Raw genomic sequence first — 19,026 nt, 5'->3', positions numbered from 1 at the left:
GGTTCTTAGACGCCAAACAGATCAACTTACGTAGCTCTCCTACTTTCAGAATTTCACACAGCATCTTTGTCAGCTCAATGCTGCTTCGGCCAAATGGGCACTCGTGCTTGTCTTCTCGACTGCTGTTCTCCAGGACAATCTGAAGGTGGAATCAAAATGGAAAATAATCAGTTTGAAGAACCCGTGAGTTGCAACACCGTTCTCCACATCCAATGTTTACAAGACATACCAGTCTGAGTTTACGAAACTGTATGTGGAATTTTGGAAAATGTATTTTCATGTCTCTTCCACAGTTAAATGACCTATGTCATTTATGTCCTGGCTTCAAACTGAAAGAGAGTAGGTTTAGATGAGATATTAGGAAGAAATTCTTTACTGTGAGGGTGGTGAGGCACTGAAACAGGTTACTTAGAGAACGTGTGGATGCCCCATCCCTAGAAATATTCAAGGCCAGGCTGGATGGGGCTTTGTGTAACCTGGTCTAGTGGAAGGTTTGCTTGCCCAGAGAGGTTGGAACTAGATGATTTCTGAGGATCCTTCCAAGCCATTCTACGATTCTGTGTCTGAGGCAGTCAGCAGCACAGAAGCAATGCTGCTCCATGACCAACTGGGAAGTTTTGCCATTGCTATGCAATGTTGCTGCACCACCCATGGCTTGGAGAAACTGAAGTAGAAGCCAAAGAGAAAGAAATAGTTTCCTTTTAAATGTGCTGGTTAAAGGAAATTAGGCAAAATTATTGATAGGCATGAACACACCTAGAAGGATCAATAAAACCAAACTGAGACAGAATTTTCATAGTTGGATTCAGTCTTCAAAGAAGGCTCAATTGTTAAAATCAAACATAAGCTCACAAAGGAAGAAAATGTCTGCGTTCTCTCTATTATGAAAAGAATTTGTGTGCACGTGTAAAACATTTCAGGGAAATAACACTCTTGTATCAAGCCCATGAATGCTACAAAAAAGACTGAAGGAGAGCCTTTGCATTCTCTATTGAGTGGCACTGTAAAATAAATGGGAGAAAATAACTCCTTCCACATTTTTATACCCGTTAAGTTCTGCCATATCTGATACAGTTGAGATAAAGTCTTCCCTGGCACTACAACTAAATAAGAAATAGAAAGTTATAAAAATACTATAGATTTCACTGAAGCGTTTTCACTGAGCCTGAAAAAAGAGCAAAATAGGTGCTGGAAAAAAATGAAATGGTCAAAAAAAATTTGCAGTAAGAATTTTCTTTGCAGAACAAACTTTGTCACTTTACAAAAACAAAAACCACATCCTAAACAGTTGGTGTGTAGCCTTTGAAATGAATTTCAAAGGTAAGAGATTTTGCCAAGCACCAGAGAATCCCAGAGGATCTCTAAATTTTTCTCACAAACAGGTGTTTAGACACTGCTCTCTGCTCTGCATTCCTTCTGTCTCGTTAGCTCCCATCTTCACCATGGTTTTTGTTTGTTTGGCTTGTTTTTGTTGATTGTGGACTTGTTTGCAGCTTTTACTTGTTTGTTTTAAATTTTTCAATTTTTACAGAAAAGAAAGCTTTGCAAAGGGCTTCAAGGCTGGAATTTTACCTAAAACCAGGAGGAAAGGTAGGAGGGGAGGAGCAGTTCAGTGCTGGATGCCACTGAAACTTTTCCCTCACTCCCCAGATCTTGGTTTTGACTGTTTAGGTCTAGAAGCCTTTCCTGTGAAGCTGTTACAAGTGGGAAAAGAGTGAAAACCCTATGGCAAGCAGGAAAGTTATGTGCTTCACACAACATGCCAAAGTCCCTTCACCAAGCATCTGTTTTAGTCCTGCTGTACAAAGGGCAGCCTCTAGCTGCTCCCAACCCATCACGCAGGGATGTAAAAGGATAGATGCTCTCTGTGTTATGAGAAAGCATGATCTCTTTCTTGGTTTTGTTTTCCAGTGGTGGGATGTTTCCTTTGCTTGCTTACACTTCCCACAGAAGTGTCATTAGGGATATGATACATACTTTACCACCACGAATTTTTACTGGTCTTTTCCAATATTACAGTCATGTTCCAGAGTCTGCCAAGAGGACTTTTCCTTCTAAAAGTTTTGGTTTAAATGACACGTAATTGCTCCATGTCATCTCTGGGTAACAGTAAATCAGAGAAACACCCCTGCTATTTTTGTTTTACGTTGCTGCAGCCACTGTTCAAGAAACATGTGAATATGACTTTATATTCTGGATGAGTCATCCTGCTTCAGTCTCTCTCATGGAGGATAGTGCTACAGTTCTACACCCAAAAGCAGCAGCAATGACAGAGTAGCTCAAACACCATAGAAAGCTGTGTGTCTCAATACCTCCCTAAGATCACTTCTCTTGTTCTTTTTATTACCCTGTTTTATCTCTCACATAATAAAACATAAAATCTGCATACTGGAGCAGGGGGTTGCTTCGACACAGGTTTAGATACAGCAGAGAAACACTGGTAATAAAATCAATGGAGAGGCAAATTGAAAGGGCAAGGGGGAGGGAAAGGGAAGCATTGGGATGTATTCCTGCTCGCTTCTGGCAAATGCACTTTGTTGAATCTCACATTAACCCAACATATTAACATTTCATGAGCACATAAATATTTAATGGTGACACCATATATGCATATAATGTAAGACAGAATTACAGCAATCAATAAGAATGCCAGAGAAATAGTTAAGGCACTGTGTATTGCTATACAGCAAATTAAATGGCAATTTGAGTAATCAATATGTAAAGCAGTCTTGAAATGATCCTCAGACACAGTCTCTACAAGCATCAGTTTTTTTAGCATTTGCTGTACAAAATAAAGCAGTGCTGCCATGTTACATTTCTTTAAGAAAGGAAGATGGACAGCCCTTTACTGCATCTAAATATCTGTAAGCAAATTTGACAGATATGGATCTTCTGCAAGAAACAGCAACAGTAAAAAGGGAAAGAAAAAAAATAGGTTCTTATAAATATCCAGAAAAAAAAACATTCCTAGTCTTGGCAACAGATTTACAACATTCATTATTATATTTGTAGTACTCTTTTCACGACATCACGACTCATATCCTGTTCCAAAATAAAATGCTATAAATAGAGCTGATAAGGGCATGATTTTAATGTTATTTCCTTTATCACTCTGGTTACAGAGGAGATATAAGAAGGGAATGGACATGTTCACTTCATAAACTGGTGAAAACAATGCCAGGAAAAGAAACATAATACACAGCTCAAGACAGAAAATACTTTTTTGTATCTATAGAGCATACTCCTGGCTTGAGTCACGTTTCTATCACAACAGTTATTTTACCATTGGAAGGAAAGTAGCGAGGAAGTTGCAAGCCCACACAAGCTTCCTTTAAATGGAGGTCTATCATTAATGCTCATTAAGTTCTCCACCCCATTATCTTCCTCCTCCTCCCCATCACAAATCCACAGTGAGTGGATCCACCAGACATTTCACAATCAGCAGCTACAGTGATGAAATTTTGCTTGGGGAAAATAAATATTTAAAAGCAGAGACCATGGACATTGCAGTAGAACTCCTGGCACCACAGAATCATTTAGGTTGGAAAGGACCTTTAATATTATCCAGTCCAACCATTAACTTAGCATTGCTAAGTCCACCACTAACTAAGTGTAGTGGTTTGGTCCAAAATACTCATTACTGTTTATCTGCTGTGAGATAAGAATTAGGAGAAATGCAAAGCAGGCACCAAACTTGAAAGAATATGAAGAAGTTTATTAACAGACCTAAAAGAAGGGGAAAAAAAGTTATACCACACCTTCAGAACTCTCCTCCTCCCCCCACCTTCCTCCTTTCTTCCACTGACAATGTAAAAAGACAACCCTTAAGATGTTCAGTCTGTTTACCACTGCCATAATAACCTTGTTCAGTCCATTTAGAAAGAGAAGTCTCTTCTTGCTCATGCTATGAAAACATTATCACAACGAGACAGCCGCCCACTTCCAAATATTGTTCAGTCCATTTAGGAAGAGGAGTCTCTCTGCCTGCGTGTGAGTCCTTTCCCCCGACTTGCAGCTTTTCCCGCAACTGCTTTCGAGGGTCCACTCTTGAAGTTTTTTGGGGTACAATTTTAAGGTTGAGCCGTTCAGAAACAAAAACAGAGGCCCTTCTCCTTCCCTGGGAGCAAAGGGTCTTCATCATCTTCATCGTTAGGACTATCTCTGGGAGCATCTCTAGGAACTGAGGTTTTCTCCTTTCCCATTTGGAGCAAAAGTCCTCATCTGGTTCATCTCTAGGGACTGAGGTTTTCTCCTTTCCCGTTTGGAGCAAAAGTCCTCATCTGGTTCATCTCTCCCTGTCCAAACTCCTCATGAAATTACAGCTGCGTCAGCATCTGCCTATCTCAGCGCAGGTGCTTTTGCTCACGAGTTGAACACTCCACCCCCCATATCTTCATGAAATTACAACAGGATACTCTGATATATCATAGCTTCACAACAGAATTTCAGCTTTAAGCATCTCCTCTCTCTCTTCCCTCAGGTTTTCAGCTCTTCACAGCAATCCACAGAGGGAACAGGCCTGTCAGCTCCAGGATGGCCGTGGCCTGGCCCAGCCTGGCCCAAGCAGGGCCTGGCCGGGCCCGCTGGCCCCCACATGGGGCCTGCAGCCACCTGTCCCAGCACCGGAAACGAGAGAGGGCCTGGGGGGGGAGTTTGTCTATTCTTAAGTGTGGATCACAGAGGTGGTCACAACTTTAAGTGGCTTAAAGAATTGTCCATATTCGAAACTGGCCAGCTGATAGGTTCTGTCAGTTCCCAGAGGAAGCTGTAAGCACCCCTCAGCAAGGACATCTCTTCCAGGACTATGCTTCCTAACCTATGACACTAAGCCATGTCTCTCAGTGTCTCATCTACATGCCTTTTAAATACCACCAGGGATGGTGACTCAACCACTCCCCTGGGCAGCCTGTTTCAATTGTTGACAACACTTCCCAAGATGAAATTTTTCCTATTATCCAACCTAAACCTCCCCTAGCACAACTTGAGGCCATTTCCTCTTGTCCAATTGGTTCTTCCTTGTGAGAGGAGAACAACTCCTACCTTGGTACAACCGCCTTTCAGGCAGTTGTAGAGAGCAATAAGGTCACCCCTGAGCCTCCTTTTCTCCAGGTTAAACACTCCCAGCTCCCTCAGCTGTTCCTCATAGAACTTGTTCTCCAGACCCTTCCCCGCCTCTGTTGCCCTTCTCTGGACACGCTCCAGCACCTCCATGCCCTTCTTGTAGTGAGGTGCTCAAAACTGAACACAGGATTCAAGGTGTGGCCTCACTACTGTTGAGTACAGGGGGATGTTCACTGCTCTGGTCCTGCTGACCACACTATTGCTGATCCAAGCCAGGATGTTATTGGCCTTTTTGGCCAGCTGGGCACACTGCTGGTTCATATCCTGTCTTCCTTCAGTACTATCTTGACACTGGTCTACTTGGCTACCCTTTATTCTGATACTATGAATCTGCTTCTGCCAGGTTTGCCTTTCTTCAGTCCTTGCGAAGTGACAGAATTGGGTAGGTCAAACATGGAAAAGTAGCTTCTAATACTCTAGATGATATACAGTCAAAAAACCAAAATGAGCTCACAGTACAGGAGTATTAAATTCTGAAGATCCTCTTCTGTTCCTCTTGTGCCTTTGATCAATACTGCCCATTACCATGAGGCAAAAAAAAATCCACCATAATGTGTAACGTTCAACAACAGCATTTTTTTTTCTTTAGGGGAAAGCAAAAAAGTCCAGACAAAAATCTCAATAGAAAAACAAAAGAAAAGAGAGGGCAGGCAGGAAAAGTCTGAGTGATGTTCTTTAAAAAATAAACAAGAACAAAACAACAGCAGCTCAGAAATGGAAGAAAAAAAGATTAAGTGAGTGAGAGGAGAGAAGCATAGAATACAAAGAAAATGAAGAATTAGATGAATTGACTAGCAGAGAGGAGAAAGGAAGAGGTTTAAAAATGCTTTTTAAAAATGTAAGGAGGTGAAATGTTTAAGAAATCGTTGTTACCCATTTTCTTGACAGTTCTACAGACGCAACTCTGTAGCCTGTTAAGGCACGGAAATAGACAGTATTTGTAGTAGAATACAGTTCTGTACAGTTTTTATTATTTTGAATTACCTACTATATGCATCCATCTATCTATGGAACTAAATCCAGCTGGTGTCCAGTCACAAGTGGTGCACCCCAGGGTTCACTATTGAGCCTAGTCCTGTTGAACATCTCTGTCAATGATTTGGATGAGGGGATCAAGTGCCCCTTCAGTCAGTTCACAGATGATGCCAAGGTGGATGGGAGTGCTGATCTACTGGAGGGTAGGAAGGCTCTGCAGAAGGATCTCGACAGACTGGATGGATGGGATGAGGACAACTGTGAGATTCAACAAGGTATCTACTCATGGCCTGGCCATAAAATAGATTTAAAAATTTGTTTTTAAATCTAATTTTTATTTTCTAAAAATAAATAAAACTTATAATAAAGAAAATAAATATATAAAATATAAATATGCAACATAAGTAAATAAATATACTTAAAGTTATTTTTGGGTTTAAAATCAAGTAAATTTAAGTATCATGCCAAGATCACAGAGGAATAATGCAAATTCTCCAGCAGCAAAAAAACTCCTAACAAGACACCAACCTCAAAATCAAAAAGATTTTCTAAATTTATGGCAGTGTGCCTTTATGATTTTCCATTGAATTATTCATTGAGTCTGTCACTACCTCAGGAGCTCAAAATAGACCCTCAGGAAGGCAGTGGACTAAGTGAAGGATTTTCCACACTTGACTACCAGGGGTTTAAAAATCTGTATCAGGTTCAGTAATGAAGCTTATACCTGCAACTAAGAGTTAATGACTGACAAAAGGTAAAATTTTGAAGACAGGTATCTCCAAAAACTTCCTCATCAAAATCCAGGAGGCTGAAACGATGAGACAGAAATATTTCTCCTTCACTGGGAAGAAATATCGGCTTAGCCAGTCCCTTAATCCTTCACATTAAAGATGAAATTGTCTCAAAGCATATTGCCCATGGCAACTGCAGATGTAATTCTCAGATCCCTGAGCCAAAATCAGAGCTTGGCAATGAAACAGAGATTCATTGTGATTAGGAAATAAATACAGAACTGAAAGGCAAGATCCACTGTACCTGCATTAATACTTCTAATAAGTCCCACAGCAGGCAATTCAACGAATATTGCTGCACTATTAAAAAGGAGCATTTCCACAGATCAATTTTGTAAAATGATCCTGTCTTAATAGAGAACAAGCTTTGTAGCATTTTGCTGCAGGTTAATATCAAGAGGTTCAGAGAGCTAGTTAGTAGAGATCATAAAAACCTCCTTAAACCCAAAATGAAAGGTCAAGCAGCATTTAAATAACCAGAAAATGCAGGGATTCTCTTCCTTTTCTTGACAGTGCTTTTCTTTTTCCTAAGCCTACTTATCACATATAGTAGGCTTCACCATTCCCTGTTTAGGTGCTTTAGGTAACTTTAAAAAGCAAGTCCTTAGGATATGCTTCCTGAGAAGGGTAAGAGACTCTCCTGCAGACAGACTCAGTTTCCATTCATCCTCATCACCAAATTTGCTTTCTTCCTAAGGTAGCTTGTCATTTGCTTCAGCAACAGTCTTCTTCCAACATCCTTCACTCTGCACTGTCCCCTCTGATGCTGTATTTTTAATTTCCCATGCTTCCTCTCTCCCTTATCTCACTCTTCCTTGATGTTCCTGAGTCAGTATAGAAATTTCTCCTGGCAAAGCTAAAATAAAGCAACAGTTATTTCTGCCTGCCTCTGGAAGACACTAGAATTGCAATTTAAACCAAGATCTGAAAGAAAAGTTGAGACCTTCCACAGATATTGAAAAATAAGAAGAAAGGAGCCACTGACATGAGATGGCTTAACATTTCCAAAAGTTGGGTTTTTTTCTGGAAAATTATAATGAAGTTATACTTTTAAAACAAATTTAGTGCCAAACTATCTCAAGCTAAATATGCATGGTTTTGCAGGTGCTCACCTAGCAGTAAATTTTATTCCTCACACAAACACCTTAGCATGAAGCATGATTTTAATTTTTATTTTCCATCTAAAGATAAATATGCAGTGGTTTGTCTTGTATCTTCCTCCTTTCTTTGCCACTCTATGAAGAACCAACCAAATAATTGTAAAGCTTGATGGTAAGGCCCAAGATGAGAAGGGTCTGCTGCCCTTTCATCTTCAGAACAGCACCAGGATGTGCTCTTCACTTGGCACAGTCACAGGTATGTGAGAGGGATTTGGCGTTGAACTGGTCCAGTTTGAAAACTACCAGCCAGGTATTCCTCTCCCTCCCACAAATATAAGGCAGCAATGCTTTTCCTGAAGGTCTCACCTTGTTCACCAATGGCAGAGGTAGAAGGTAGAAAACTGCAGTATCTGCAGAATATAGCAAAGTTTTGAATTTTCTTTTCTTTCATAATGTAAAACAGGCCCTATGGATGCCCTAATATTATTGTGGTATGGCTATATGAGAAAAACATCAACCTTTACAGCACATCAGCAGCCAGACTCACATCACAAATGCCCTGGACACGGAGTAAACCGGAAAACCTTTGACAATCCAGAGCTGGTTTTCTCTCCTCATGTATCCACATCTCAGCTTTGCAGGTGGAGGGACTGTGGCTCCACAAAAACTAGGCCAATCTTTATATGCTATTGCTGCAACACATGGTGTGATTCAAAACCTTTTGAAGACAGTTGCTAGACTTGCAACAATTTCTTTGGATCAGGACATCATTTAGACAAGAGCTTCCATAAACTTGGGAAAGTTTAGGTGTGCTATGAATGGTGGAGAGTGATCTGAACACATGCAGGACTATAAGATGCCATATGTATCCCCCTGCACATTCCACACAGGGCTGTGCATAGAGTGCCATGACTCCCTTACAATTGTCTTCCTCAGTGCTAACTTTGCATTTATGCTGCTAACAGCCACTCCAGGACTTTGCCTCTTGAACTGCAGAGGGAACCATCTCAATTCTGCTGCCAGTGATGGAGGTCCTCAGGGCATGTAAAGGAGAAACATTGTGTGATATTTGGGAAGGAACAAAAGGGAGGCAAAAAGACCCTTAGAGACCGAGTGGATGGTAAGAACAGAGAATGGAAAGCTTGGCAGAGGAAAGACAAGAACACATTAATAGGGAGGGAACTTGGCTTAGGCAATTAGGTCTCTTAGAAAACTGCATTCCTTCACGCGCTCACCTGGAAGACTCATGTGAAAAAGCTCACTTTTCTCTCTACCTTCTACAGAACAAAAATAAATTATATCCCTTTCCCTATGGCAGAAATCAAGCTTAATTTTATTTCAGAAAATGCTGAAGTTACATGTTGGACTCTTTGTATCTGATCAGGATAGAGTGAGTAGGCACGAGGAGACTTTGTGAATTGACGGAAGGATGTGTAGGCAGCCTCCTATACAACAACTGCATGGGTTAGAAAGTATACGGCAGACAGTCTGACTGTGACTCAACCCATTGAAGTTCTGAAAGGTCTCTGCAGGATGCCAGCAATCTTCCTGCCTGCATCACTGGCACTTGCAAACAGCACCTGCTCCTCCTCTCTGATTTCTGAAAGCTTCAAATGCAAAAGAGCTCCCTCCTCAGCCTCCCCAAATGTAGCTGCTGGGGAAGAAGTGTCCCTGCATTATAACTGTGTGAATAACCAAATCACCAGCTCAGCAAATTCAGGGGAAGGGGGATTTTCTACTACTGACCAAAAACCAAGTCAGCTTCTAATTTTCAGGTAATCAAAGTAAGTCTTGGTGCAACCAAAGTCCACATTTTGGGTTTTTTATTTGAAACATTTTAATAACTTTAAAAAAAAATTTTAAATGCAAGGACAGAGAATCTAAGAGCATACCACTAAGTATCTTACATGTCGCTCACAAAATTGTAGTAGCATTGGATCCATTATAAAATACACCAAGGGATTGATAAACCAAAATTTTCAGCATGGATTTCAACACTGCTTTCCCACCCTGGTGATAATATTTTATATGGAAAATTTTGCATTCAATATCAAACAAATATTTGCATCAAATAGATAAAATCAGTGGGAACAGGCATAAACTTCTTCTTCTGCAGATGAGACTTGAATTTCAGACTAGAATAAAATGATATTTCTTCCTACAAATGAAGAGTCTGCTAATCTAATAAAGGGCAAAGAACTGGACATAAACTTAGGCAGCCAATTGGAATGAACCCAAAATAGGTGACCAGCCAATGTTCAGACACAAAGCTGCTAATTTTATGTGCATTTTCTGCCTGAAGCACCAATCCCTTGTGCTTAAACAAAATGATGAGACACAGTATGTGTCTTCTCAAGGCAGAATCTGACCCCAAAGCAGCAGTGAGTCCTGCTACAATATAGCTGGTCAGAAACACAGAAGAAAAATAAAGACAAGCCACCAATTTGTCAGTCATTCAAAACCAAATTCATTAGAATGAGAATTTTTTTTCTCCAGAAAAATTAAAAGGCACATTGTTACAAGTTATCAGTAAGAAAAATTTCAAGATGTCTATACTGAATAAAGTCTGTCTTCAATGGTAACTTATAGTTTTATTTTTAAAATTAGTAGAATGTGAAGCTGGAGTAGTTTTGGAAAGGAGTAAATTGAAACTGGGGGAACATGTGACTTGTCTGCTACTAAAGAACAAAAAAATTATCTGTCACAAAGCTTTATTCCAATCATTTTCTTCTCTGTTAAATTTAATTATACACTCTGGCTGTCCTATAATTATGGAGCTTGGGAAGCTGCCAATTATTTCCTGTGGAAAATTTTAAAATTTCTTGCAGAGATTCAACACTGCTTCCATCAAAGCATTCCATATACTAAGTCATCACCTTTTAAAAGCCAAGCCTCTGATGATAATGATTGATTATTTAAGTGCAACATGAAAAAAAACCCCGCTGCATATCAGTCACTGATAGCACCTGACAAATTTAAAAGAGAAAGAAAAGATAACTCAACAGGAAACTAATTCAATAGGACACTTTTTAAAAATCCAAATGATAGCTAACAACACCACACAGTCAAAGAGAACATGTTTTTTTCCTATTCACTAAGCAACCTTTCTACTGGAGGCTCCAGTCATCTCGTACGGCAAATGAAACCCTGAGATTCAAGATCTGTTAACTCAAAGTTTGTATAAACACTGTGTTTATCTGAAGGAAGACAGCAAATTAAAAAAACATATTACTGCACTTTCAGGAATAAGTACACAAGGGGAAAAAGGTGAATGAAAGAAGTGGATTGTGGGGAAGGAGGTAAAAAAGAAAAAAACAGGGGGGGAAAGTGTGGTTATTTTTGTTTCCTCCTTCACCGTGTGCCACCCATATTTTCACCCTGAAATGCCTTTTGCTTTCAAGATGCAGTGTTACCCATCTGCTCCAGTGCTTTCACACCCATGTTCTTTAACAAATTGCAATTGTATTTACTCTTCCTACTTTAGTGTGCTAAAGTACATTAGTTTTCTACTGGTCTTTGAAGCCCCACTGCCAGCCCCCAAAAGGACACTTCAGTTTCAGATATCCTTCCAATCCAACTAATCCATTTATTATGCAAATTACTTCTATGCAGAATCTCTTATGAGAGGCAGAACAAGGATTGAAAAGGGAAGAGATTACCCATTGACTGTATTCTCTCCTAACTTCTGCTTATCCATTATTTTCATTAACGCAAGAACTAAGGGTCATGCAGCTGGGGCATCTTTAGAGTCACAGGTCAGACTGCAGGGAACTGTGCTGCCCATTAAAATGCAGCACTGCCAATACACTCACTGAAACCATTATGACTTCCTGATAGCATCTCTGCTTAATACACCACATTCTATCAAGGAAAACTTCAGATATTCCCAGTTCGTTCCAAACCAGCTCTGATTTTCAAGCTCAATTTCTAATTACTGCATAGCAGAGATTGTATCTGGGGCTTAGGAATTAACCCCATGGCACAGGAATCAATTGCACTGCAAAGAGCCAAGTTGAAAATAATCTCTCCTCCTAGGAACCAAACTATTTCCTAGTATCAACAAGGAAAAGAGAAGAGCTCCTGTCAAACAAGTTTTTCAAGCTGCAAATGTATAGCTGATTGTATAGCTAACAATTTCCTGTGGAAAATTTAGCTTGACCACAGGAGGAATTTTATTAGGGTACAGGAGTAGAAATACATCTGAAAAAATAAGCAAGGTCAACAGGCTGTACAAGTAGAGCAAATTGGTGTTGTGGGAGCTTTGGGAGCTGAAGGCCATGAAGGAAAGGAAGTGTTAGATATAAAATAAGGAACTCGAAAAAGGAACAGGCACATCAGGGGCCACAGGAAACTACGGTACACCTGTTAGTAAGTCAAGGAGATGAAGAGATAGAAAGTAGGTGTCTTTTGCAATCAAAGACTATCAGCACTGTAGGAGTTGCACAACACCATCATCTCAGAGGTGTTCCTACTGTGCCAGCAATGCTGTATAAACACTAAGCAGAACTCCTCAGAGTGGTGGATAGACTAACATACTCCCAAAGCACATTTACAGTCCCCAAAGCAGCTTTAGGCAAGCAATTGAATCTGAGAGTGCCTCCGTAAGGCACTTCTAGTGGATGTGTACTCTTTCTCAGGAGGGAAATACATGAAGCACTCAGGCACTCTCCTAACAGGAACCATGCAGGAACAAAAACAGGCAGCTCAAAACAACAAAAATTCTCAGTAATGCAGCAGCAAAAATACTGCATTATAAAAACAAGGCTGAGCCAGCAGCAAAATCCTTTCCAAAAAGTGGCTAATTACGTGCTTCACTGAATCCAATTTTTAAGACAGCATTTGCAACATGAACATGAAAAAATAAGAAAAAATTGAGAGATGCCAATGAAAGCTCTATTTCAACAGAATTTCTGTCCCCTTTCAAATTTTTCAAGCTTCTTTAAAATGTGTCTGACTCATTTGGAAGCACTGGCTACCTCTAATTCTCTAAACTTACAATTTTCAGAAGAAGTAAGAAGTAACATAGTCCAGATCTTATAAAATTTTAATGAGAAACAGTAACCAATTCTCTTTTTATAAACAAAAACACTATTCAGCATAGTTTATCCAGAAAACATGTTCTTTGTTCATTACCTGAGATATCCTTTCATTTCAGGGATTTATAAGGATTGATAAGCACTGTTTTATTGCATATTACCACAGTGCCTTTTTTAAGAGTTATTGCTAGATTCAGACTGAGGAGAAAGATCCATTTAAAGAGCAAATCCTACAATCTCATCATCTAGTATTTTGTCCATGGATTTCAGCAGGCCCCTTGCAAACCTGTTAGAGCTTTGACACCAATTTACTTTTAACAGAAAACAGATGATAATATATATTAAAAGCTCACTCTTGACTTTTAGAGGAAATGACTGGTGTGTGTACACAACCTTCTCTAAGCAGGTCTGCATGTGTGCGTTTTCTTGAGGACTTAAACCATCCCTACAAGATCCAGACATTGACTTTCTGGAGTTTCCTCCACTCCCATCTGTGCTTGCTAGGTTTATGTTGGGAAAATACTTGATTGCAATAAAGTTCAGGAAAAGTTGTTCTCTTTGGAGGCAGGTATTATCCAGTTGTATGCCTCTTCTTGTACAGATGCAACCCATAACCCCATAATCTCTAATTACCCTTGAAATAACCGATGTAGGAAGTGGAGTGGGCAGGGGGCAGGAATGGGTCATACAAGTGAATCATGATGCATATTTTACTCCAAGCATTACCTCACCTACAGCAGTAGTTTTAATGGAAGCATCTTAACCCTCAAGACACTGCCAACACAGTCACCTATCAAGGCATTTGATCATCAAAGCCTCCTTTCCACAAAAAAACCTGTCAGTTTTTTGGTAGGCTTGAAGCAGGTCAGAGAATTCTGCATAATTACTCCTTTAGTTTATGGTCATCCATTATGCATCTGACAAAGGCACAGGGTCATTTCTCTTCTCTTTGCAGGCCTAAGCAAAAAGGAGTATTTGCAAAAAGTAATACCTAGACTATTTGACAAGGCAATGGCAGACAAGACACATCTACAGCTTTCTCCCAGAGCTTTTACAGACATGTCATGTTGTAGCATCATGTGGTTTGTCTTCCTAGAGTTTGTTGTTAATGATACGGGGATTTTGAACCTCCTCTTGAAAGTCAGCTGTAAATAGGACATAATCACTGTGAACAGGCAACTGCAAAGACCTCCATGACAAGAGGAAGCCTTACCCGAATATAAGCATCCTGGTGATGTTTAGCAAAGTACAGCATGTTGTCGAGCGCCAGCATTCCAGGAGGGGTCTGCGTGAAATCCATCGCTGGGTTTACATGATTCTGCAAAAAGAGAGCAAGATCACTCAATGAGCACCTTTACAAAGGCTATCAGTTCCCCAGTGTTGATGAGCACCATGGCAGCCTGCTGTGTCAAAGAATGTCCAGCAACAGAGCTCTTTTTGCTGAGCTGAAAACTCTTAACAAGGAAATGGCCCATGCCTCGAAGAACTCTAAAACCAAATACAGACACTATGAAGTTGGAATGTCAGTAATTCACTTCTGCAGCTATGGAATGGAGTTTCCCAAAGGCTGAATGCTTTAGAAGCACAGACACCCACATCTTTCGTGGCAGATAGACACCTTGGAGGTACTACAGACTAAAAGGACACAAAAATACAGATGTTTGAGCAAACAGATACCAAAACACCTATTTATACAACAGCTGCAGAACGATTTAAAATAAACCACCAGAAGGAGAAAAAAACTACCACACTAAATTGCTGTATTAAGTCTATTGGGTCTTGTGGACTCCTGAACACAAAGGGCCTCAGATAAAATTTTATATGAAAATAAACAGATTCATCTTGTGGAATTCAGGTACATTTTTTGTTACATTCTGAACCTATGAATTTCATCTATGGAATTAATGAATGAACATACCAAATATAATCAGAGCTCGTTAGCTTCCACATGCACATACGTATTTCAGATGTTCAGTTTCACACAGTACATGAAGAATTACAGTTGCCCAAAATATTCATTAACCCAGCTAATTATCTGATTGGATTGAATTAAACGTACATTTGAACAAGTTTCATGGTTTAGACATGAAAATTTGCCTTGCTACACCAAAGAAGCTGCTCAGAAGTCCCAGGAATATGTCCCCATCAAAAAATGCCTCCCTTCTGCTATGCTCTTTTATCAGTATCACCTTTGCAATGTCTCCTGCTCCACTCATCATTCTGACACAGAAAGATTTTCCTGTCTGCTTTGCAATGGCACTTCTATTCTGTGAGACCCAGCTGACAGGGACTTTAAAAGTGCATTTACTACCAGAAAACTGGCGAAGATCAGCACAGATTTCTTCCATTACTCTGTTTCTGCAGTGTGTTCAGGGTCTGATCCACCCATCTCACTGATAAAAGCATGGGTTTTACTACTTTTCCTTCTGTTGAGTCTGTCAGGCCGTAAAGTGGTAGAAATGAGTGATTCCACTTTTTTGTCCATTTTATCTTCAAATGTATCATACATTGCTTTTAGCCAGTCAATAATTCACAGTCACATAAAAGATTAAAAATAGTAGAAAGCAAAATTTGTACATTAAGATGCCTGCTGCAACTTCAAAAGTAGACAAATATATTAGTCTGAAAATGGCATGCACAACCTGTTGGTTGTACATTTGCAGCTTAGGAGTACTGGTGTACAAGCCAAACAATCACAGGCTCATTATGGAATCAAGAGGATGCCTGGAACCCTAGATTTGATATAGAAAGATTTATGTAATAGGTATTTCAGACGGGTAATTGTCATTTAGGAAGGGAAACCAATGTCTTACTGAGTTGTAAGTTCCAAAAACTCCCCTTTAAACTTTTTTTTCCCACACTGCTCATCTGAATGACAGACAAGAGCCCTTCATGGCTATTTCCCCAACTCAACTTTCATCTTCCACATTGATGCATTTATCAGTCAGAACATTTAAAATCAGTACAAAACTGCTTCGAACACATCACAAGCCCTACAGACTTCAGCTTCTGGGAGGAGAAAACTGCCCTTCCTACAATTTTCAAGCATTTCAAAAAAAGCATTTTAAGAGAGGCTGAGTCTGGCAGACGCACAAATGCATTTGAAATTGCATCCATTTTGGCCATAAAGTACAAGTCCTGAGGAAGAACTACAGCATAGGGCTGAACACAAAGTCTTGGCTCCCATGCTACAGCACAGGTAGGATACACTTGGATAAATACCGGACAAGCACAGAGAGTTTCAAGACCCAACTATATTTCTCCAGATATTACAATACTAGTACTCATTTCACTGGCATTTACAATGGTAAATTAAAAACAGGACACAAATAAAAAGGCTGAGCGACTGTTGCTTGAACAGTTCTTTCCTTTATCCCATTCTAAATTGACAAAAACCAGCGAGGACACGAGGAATCTCACCACATTTAGTAAGGATGACTCATTTTGTCTCTTACCATCACTACTAGTTCTATGTTCAATCAGAAAAGCCATCTTTCAATCACCTTTACTTTATCTCCAAGTCAAGCCTATAAACCCAGCTATTTTCAGTTTGTTTCTGTTTTTCAAAAGTTTCTGTCACGTGGGATCCCAGGATAACTAGGGCTTGATCTTCAGCTGTTGATTTAAATAACTAGAAATACACCAGCAGATAATAGCTGAGGATCCACAAGACAGTTCTGGCATGTGTGAGACAATACAATACCTTCAATTATTCTTCAAATTCAAAAGGAATGTCAGACACTGTTCCCTTCCTTTTTCCTCCCTCCCCCTAAAATTATCCTTAACATGATGAATATTTGTGGTTGAAATATTAAGTTATTAAGAGTGGGTTTAGAAACGAGATACAAAGCTAAATTATCTAAAATGCTGTAGTGAATAATTCAGAAGTAGGCAAACATGCCACCTACAATATAATTTATTAAATATATGGAACACAGTGCTTCAGGCATATTAGTTGCATCCGTTTAGTACAAAATGTATGGCATTTTTCACTTTATGAAAAGAGAAGAGTAAGAAATACAAATGAGACAGATTTGTTACCTCCAATTTTTCAGATAATTTTTGATTTTTTTCCACTAGGCTGAGCAATATCTTTGCATTTTTCAGCTTCAGCACCTAAATGGTATTTAACAGCTTTTGCTCTTATGCTGTACATGTTAACATACCAGAAGCATCAAGAATTTGTTAGCCAACTTCATAGGATACTGTGGAAACAAAAAAACCATTGTTTTTGATAAGATGAAAAACCAAAATCATGTCTGCTTGTGCCATTAAAAAAAAAAAAATTAAAAAAATCACGCGGCGTGTTTCACAATATGACAGCTATTCTGGCTAAATCCCTGTGCAGTAATTACATCCAGACAACCTAGCATTCCAATGCAGTTCTAGCTGTGTAAAGCTTTCTTCTCTATCCTGAATGGCTTCACTGTTTTACTTCTGGCTCCTGCAGCAACCTCTGGGGCACGTATAGATTTCAGTGGTAGGAAAGTGTCCTCACACCGAGATGCCTGTTCACAGCAATGGGGTACTGTCTGTAATTGCTAATGGAATAAGGACCCCTCAATCCTTCTGTTATTCCCAACAACAGTATCTTCCACGTGAATATGCTGAAGCAAAGGAACTACTTATTTCTCTGCAATTCTAGGCCATTAACACACAAATTTATTGCTGTCTTGATAGATATTGACAGCTTATCACAGATTTTGCACCGGTACTGTGTGCAGCCACGTAAATCAGTTGCTGAATCATGCTAGTTTGTCCTGAAAGCAGCTTGAAGAAGGTGCTAGACCCCTTAACAGTTTTCCAAATCCCAAAGCAGCTCAGGTGAAACCCTATTCTCCATGCCTCACTCCCATAAGTGCTATGACAAAAACATGTCAGAAGTTTCCAGGGAAGAATCAGGACTGCAAAAAAACCAATGACAGAAGAACTTCCAAATGTCAGAAGAATCCAATTTTAATGGTGTCATTCTAAAATGAACCCTCTCAAAATTGGTCATTTTTTTTACAGAAAAAGGAACAATCTGTCTACAAAGATAACACTGGTGACAGCAATTTCTTTCTCCCAGCTTCAATTACTTTCTTACTCATTTTCTTCTTCCTTTTAAAACTAAACCACTGTTCTGGGGGTAGGAAGAAAAGCAATCACCTACCTGGTTCTACAGCACCTCTGCAAAAACTTTCCCTGGATCAAATCAGGAAACCATAGTAGTACATACATGGATATTTGTTCCTAATAACTCAGGACAGGAAGAGTGGGAACTTTTAAAGTGAGATTTACATTAAATTATGAATTGATAAACTTATGCTAGAAGTATCAACAAGCACGAAGACTCACCATTTACCCCTTCCCTAAATAAACCGGAATCTTTACATGCAAAATGTTCCCATCTGTTCATTTACACAAGAATTACAAATAAGGAAAAATGATACATTATAAAAACCAACATTTGTGAAGAGGTAGTCAGCTAAAATTCTTAATGAGGGAATATTTTTGTCTTTTTATTTAGCAGCACTATATTCAAAGAGATGATGATGATGCACACAGCTTCTATCATTCCACTTAATGAGATATAACAGTGACTTGGGAATTTTCAACCTCTATGTAATCAATGAAAGCAAGAACTGGCAGATTTGTTTTTCTCTTGGTAACTATTTAAATATGCAAATGTGAATACTTTTTTCTACAAAAGCCTATTTTTTTTAAATTTACAACAGAACTCAGTGCTACAATGAAAATGTACCTGGAGGATTCCTGAATTAAAAACAAACAAACAAACAAAACCACAAAAAAACCCACACTCTAACTCAAGTGAGAAGTACCCAAAGCTCAGCAACTGCTATAAATCTGAAAGAATATGAAGAAAATAATTTAAGACACTTTCAGTGCAAGTCATGTAAACCCCATCCCCACTATCCCACCACATATAAAGAGCTCCAGTATGTTTTTGTACTGGATATAATTTTCATGAAGGTTTACAGATTATGTTTGTATACAATGATG

General features: G+C 39.3%; 1 protein-coding gene across 3 annotated transcripts in view; it reads right to left on the bottom strand.

The window, feature by feature from the left end:
• ELMO1 (engulfment and cell motility 1) overlaps positions 1-19,026 on the bottom strand; it is a 304,753-nt gene that overhangs the window by 149,095 nt on the left and 136,632 nt on the right. For all 3 annotated transcript variants that reach the window (XM_008633859.2, XM_017734444.1, XM_017734443.1), the window contains 2 exons: positions 14,237-14,341; positions 31-139 (listed from right to left, as the gene is read on the bottom strand). In XM_008633859.2, the coding sequence (XP_008632081.1) occupies positions 31-139; positions 14,237-14,341 (214 nt within the window). The remainder of the gene's footprint in view (positions 1-30; positions 140-14,236; positions 14,342-19,026) is intronic.

This window comes from Corvus brachyrhynchos, unplaced genomic scaffold (genome assembly GCF_000691975.1).
Source record: "Corvus brachyrhynchos isolate BGI_N302 unplaced genomic scaffold, ASM69197v1 scaffold94, whole genome shotgun sequence".
Classification (NCBI taxonomy): Eukaryota; Metazoa; Chordata; class Aves; order Passeriformes; family Corvidae; genus Corvus; species Corvus brachyrhynchos.
The sequence above is the reverse complement of the archived record's forward strand: the minus strand, read 5'-3'. Positions and strand labels throughout refer to the sequence as shown.